The 5,185-nt window shown below is 42.5% G+C and overlaps 1 protein-coding gene across 1 annotated transcript in view; it reads left to right on the top strand.

Moving 5' to 3' along the window:
- The window catches only part of PTPN2 (protein tyrosine phosphatase, non-receptor type 2), a 77,793-nt gene that overhangs the window by 60,985 nt on the left and 11,623 nt on the right, over nucleotides 1-5,185 (top strand). Inside the window, exon 3 of the mRNA XM_023519460.1 lies at nucleotides 981-1,081. Coding sequence (XP_023375228.1) covers nucleotides 981-1,081 — 101 coding nt within the window. The remainder of the gene's footprint in view (nucleotides 1-980; nucleotides 1,082-5,185) is intronic.

Raw genomic sequence — 5,185 nt, forward strand, 5'->3', positions numbered from 1 at the left:
TAAGAGAGATAGTCTCACTGTGTTGCCCTCAGTAGAGCGCTGTGGCATCACAGCTCACAGCAACCTCCAGCTTATGTGTATATATATATATATTTTTAAGAGAGATAGTCTCACTGTGTTGCCCTCAGTAGAGTGCTGTGGCATCACAGCTCACAGCAACCTCTAGCTCTTGGGCTTAGGTGATTCTCTTGCCTCAGCCTCCCAAGTAGCTGGGACTACAGGCACCCACCACAACACCTGGCTATTTTTTATTGCAGTTTGGCAGGCCCAGGTTTGAACCTGCCACCCCTAGTATATGAGGCCAGCGGCCCTACTCACTGAGCTACGGGTGCCACCTTTTCTTTTTTTTTTTTTAATGTTTGGCAGGCCCAGGCTGGATTTGAACCCGCCAGCACTGGTGTATGTGGCTGGTGCCCTAGCCGCTGAGCTACAGGTGCTGAACCTCTTCGGTGGTCTTTTAAAGAGTATAATTTGAATATTCCAATTGTCTTTAAATATTTTTAGCACTTAGCCTAAACATAATTAAATGCAAAAAATTATTTAAATATAGTTGAATGCATATCTGTTAAGAGTAAAGAACTTATAATTACCCTGGAAATCTAGTCTCATCTATTTGAGGCCAGTTATCTTTTTAAGGTCAATTCTTAGGTCCCAAGAGTCTGAACGATCCTTTTACTTCTAGGAAGGTAAGTGCTTCATTTTGCTATGTTTCACTCTGGCTACTTTTTCTTGTTATGATAGGTAATATACTACAAAAAGAAGCACTCCCTTCCCAACACTACAGTAAAAAACAAGATTCTGTTTTATATTTCCTCAAAAAATAGGGAATAATTTAGGATGTGTCTTAACTCCTCAATGGTGCTGATTTTCCCTTTGTTTTATTTCTCCTATCCTTTTATAAATACCTAGAACATTCATATTAAGATAAAAAAAAATGGCACATTTTAATTGACAGTTATGGTTTCTTCCTTTATTTTCAGATGATCACAGTCGGGTTAAACTGCAAAATACTGAAAATGATTATATTAATGCCAGCTTAGTTGACATAGAAGAGGCACAAAGGAGTTACGTCTTAACACAGGCAAGTAGCATGATGCCCAGCAGATACCTGAGAACAATGATTTTTGTGGTGGTTCTGCTTTAAAACAGAGCTAAAAGCATATGTTGAATTTTTTTGGAAATGAAATGCTACTTTATTTTTTTCTGGTGATGCAATGAATTATAGACATTATAAAGTTTTGAGGGTTTGAATATTGAAGATATTAACAGTCAAGTTATTTTTAACTTTATACGTTCTGGGAAGGAAAATGGAGGCCAGTTCTTTGCAGGCAAGTTCTCTACCTTGCTTTGTGTTTGACAGAAGCTTAGGTTAAGCTTTGTTAGCTTCTTCCCTTTCTGTTTCCATGCCCTGGAGCTTTATCCAGAACTTTGAAAGCTCTTCTCTACCCTCTGGCATGTACTTTTAGAGAGTACCTTGCCTTGGGTGTTGTCTGGTCTCTTTTAGGGTAGGGTGACCAGATTTTAACTTTTGTAAAGCGGGACAACATGGCTGGGGGGCAGGGTGGGGCAGGGCCTGACAACAATGCAAACTTTGATACGCAGTTCTCGATAATCACTTCTCAACAATTATTTGTAATTATTACAGTTTAACATTATAAAATTAACAAAAATAATATAAAACTCATATTCTGGCGAAATAGCCACATGGCAGCCGAAAACCGTATATTCCCTTTCTGTTCTCCTGCCCGTTCGTGCATTCTTTCTAAAAATCAGGACTTTTTAAAAACACCGTGGGACGCGGAACAAATTGTTAAAAAGCGGGATGTCTGGTCACCCTATTTTAGGGTCCAGAGGATGCTGAGACCAGATGCCCAAGGCTAAGTGGGGAGCATTGTTCTCTGTGTGCTTTATGTAATTTTAACCCTGGGATGATCCTCTGTGGTAAATATTGTTACCCTCTCTTCCGTGGAGTCTATAATAAGACCCAGAAATACTAAGGCTTTTTTCTTTTCTTTCTTTCTTTCTTCTTTTTTTTTTTTTTTTTTTTTTGAGACAGAGTCTCACTATGTTGCCCTCGGTAGAGTACCTTGAAGTCACAGTTCACAGCAACTTCAAACTCTTGGTCTTAAGCAATTCTCTTGCCTCAGCCTCCCAAGTAGCCAGGACTACAGGTGCCCACCAGTGTCTCGCTATTTTTTGGTTGTACTTGTCATTGTTGTTTAGCAGGCCCGGGCCAGGTTCAAACCCACCAGCCCCAGTGTACATGGCTGGCACCCTAACCGTTGAGCTATGGGCGCCAAGCTAATACTAAAGCTTTTTAACAAGTAGTATGAAACCAAGATTTGAAGCCACATAGGCTCCACAGTCCTGGACAGAAGTATCAAGTGATAATTCTGTTCTACTGCCTTGTGATTGCCATGTGACCTTGGACAAGCTACTATACAGGCTTTCCGAGCCTGTGGGATACTATCTACATACCTACTTGCCTATCTAATCTGTCCGTCATCTACAGAACAGTGCTGTGAGAAATGGCTGTTGTACCTAACATTGTAGTTGTAGTGATAATGGTAATAGTAATGCTTTTATAAAAGATCCTAAGTCCTATTACAGTAAAGAAAATGCCTGGTTAATACCCAGTGGTGGTTCTTAAATCTCTTGTCCCTGTCAAACCATTTTTATGTGTCCGCATGGACACCCACTCACCCATCCCCGCCCCTGGCTCAGCGTGTGGGAGCTCAGAAGCCTATCTCCAGCCTTTTCTTCCCCTGAATTCCTCTCTGCATTTGTCAGGTCTCTCCTATTTATTTTCACCTAGAACTCAAGTTCTACAGTCTGTATCTTTTTTACCAAGCCAGCTCCCTTCCTGTCCTCATTCTCTGTTATGTCTTCTCCCATCTCCTGTGGTCCCCGCCCTTTTTAGGGGCTCTCTGAAATGTCCCTCATGCCAGGGCACCAGCTTTTTAAGGTCTCTCCTTTCCACTGTCCTTCCCACCCTGCAGGGCTGGTTTCCTATTGTGTACCCTGCTTCCACCCCACTGATCTTGGGGCCATTTTCCTTGAGCGTGGATTTTCTGGGGTGCACTCTGATTCCCTCCCTCCTTTAGAAATGTGTTCTCAGGGTCGGGGTGGAGCCTATAATCCTAGCCAGCACTTTGGAGGCTGAGGCAGGTGGATTGCCTAAGCTCACAGGTTTGAGACCAGCCTGAGCCACAGCGAGACCCCATCTCTACAAAACAGCCAGGCATTGTAGTGGGCACCTGTAGTCCCAGCTACTTGGGAGGCTGAGGCAAAAGGATCACTTGAACCCAAGAGTTTAAGGTTGCTGTGAGCTAAGATGCCACGGCTCTCTACCGAGAGTGACCAAGTAAGACTCTGTCTCAAAAAAAACATACTCTCTTTGTGTCAGGTAAGGCTCTGCTGTATTGTCCCTCCTCGTCCTTCCTACCCCTGAGACCTGGTGGCTTACTCTTCTTCTTGACGTGATCGTTAATCATACAAGTCCTTCTTCTTGCCAATACTGAGAGATCCTTGAGGGCAAGACTAGATCTTGATTGTGCTCTGTCCTTGTACCTGGTATGGTGTTTGGAACAGAGTACATACCCAGGAAGTAGTGAAAAAGTGGAGACAACAAGAGATACTGGACACTTATTACCTGTAGTTACTTAGTATTTTACTTTTTTATTTTTAATTAATTAATTTATTTTTTTGAGACTGAATATCACTTTGTTACCCTCGGTAGAGTGCAATGGCATCACAGCTCACAGCAACCTCAAACTCCTGGGCTCAAGTGATCCTCTTACCTCAGCCTCACAAGTAGCTGGAATCACAGGTGCCTACCACAACACCTAGCTGTTTTAGAGGCAGGGTCTCACTTTTGCTCAGGCTGGTCCGAACTCCCAACTTCAGGCTATCTACCTGCCTTGGCCTCCCAGAGTGCTAAGATTATAGGCATGAGCCACCATGCCCAGCCTGTTACTTAATATTTTAATCATCTTTTTCCTCAGAGTTTTATGAATTAGTTCAAGCATCTTCAAACTACAGCCCACAGGCCACATGCAGCCTGCCTAGGACCTTTATCCAACCCGCTGGGTGTTTTTGCCGCCGCTACCTGTCCTGCTTGGGAGCCAATTAGTCCCAGGGCCCGTAGTCTGGCCCTCCAATGGTCTGAGGGACAGTGAACTGGCCTCCTGTTTAAAAAGTTTGAGGACCCCTGAATTAGTTATTTAAAAAATCAGCTTCTTAGCATATTATCTCCATTTTGTAGATGAATAAAATTGGTAGCATTGCTACTAAGTGGAATAGCTGAGAAATAAATCCCTGTCCCTCTGATTTAAAAAAAAAAAAAAAAGCCTGTATTCTAGGCCTGGTGCAGTGGCTCGTGCTTATAATCCTAACGCTTTGGGAAGCTGAGGTGGGAGGATCACTTGAGCCCAGGAGTTTAAGACCAGCTTAGCCAACATCGTGAGGCATCATCTTTACAAAATCTTTAAACATTAGCTGAGCATGATGATAGACACCTGTAGTCCTAGCTACTTGGGAAGCTAAGGCAGAAGGATCAGTTGAGCCCCCGAGTTTGAGGCTGCTGTGAGCTACAATGATGACACTGTACTCCAGTCTGGGCAACAGAGGGAGACCCTGTCTTAAAAAAAAAAAAAAGGGTGGTGCCTGTGGCTCAAGGAGTAGGATGCCAGCCCCATATGCTGAGGGTGGCAGGTTCGAGCCCAGCCCCAGCCAAAAACTGCAACACCAAAAAAAAAGGGGAGGGGGACAATTTATTTAACCAAAACATTTGTGCCCCTGTAATATTCTGAAATAAATAAATAAAGTAAAAGACCCTTGGTCTTTATATTATAGCATCTGTCTTCCTATTTATTATTTAGTCGTTAGAGCCATTGAATTTTGGGTTGTGCACATCAAGGAGTGGCCTCACTGGTGAATTGCTGCATCTATATTTTTGAAATTAAAGAAAAAGGCATTTATTTTACTGGGGATTTTCTTGTTGCTTTTTCCCTTTTAAGTTGTATATGAATAATACATACATACATATGTTGAATGGGGAAGACTGTCCTCAAACTTTGGTTTGCAGGCTTCTAGTAGATTTCTAGGATTTTTACAATTTAGAGTTTATTTATTTATTTATTTATTTTTTTGAGATGGAGCCTCAAGCTATCCCCCTGGGTAGAGT

The sequence above is a fragment of the Otolemur garnettii genome, unplaced genomic scaffold (genome assembly GCF_000181295.1).
Source record: "Otolemur garnettii isolate 467f Iridium unplaced genomic scaffold, OtoGar3 scaffold00176, whole genome shotgun sequence".
NCBI lineage: Eukaryota > Metazoa > Chordata > Mammalia > Primates > Galagidae > Otolemur > Otolemur garnettii.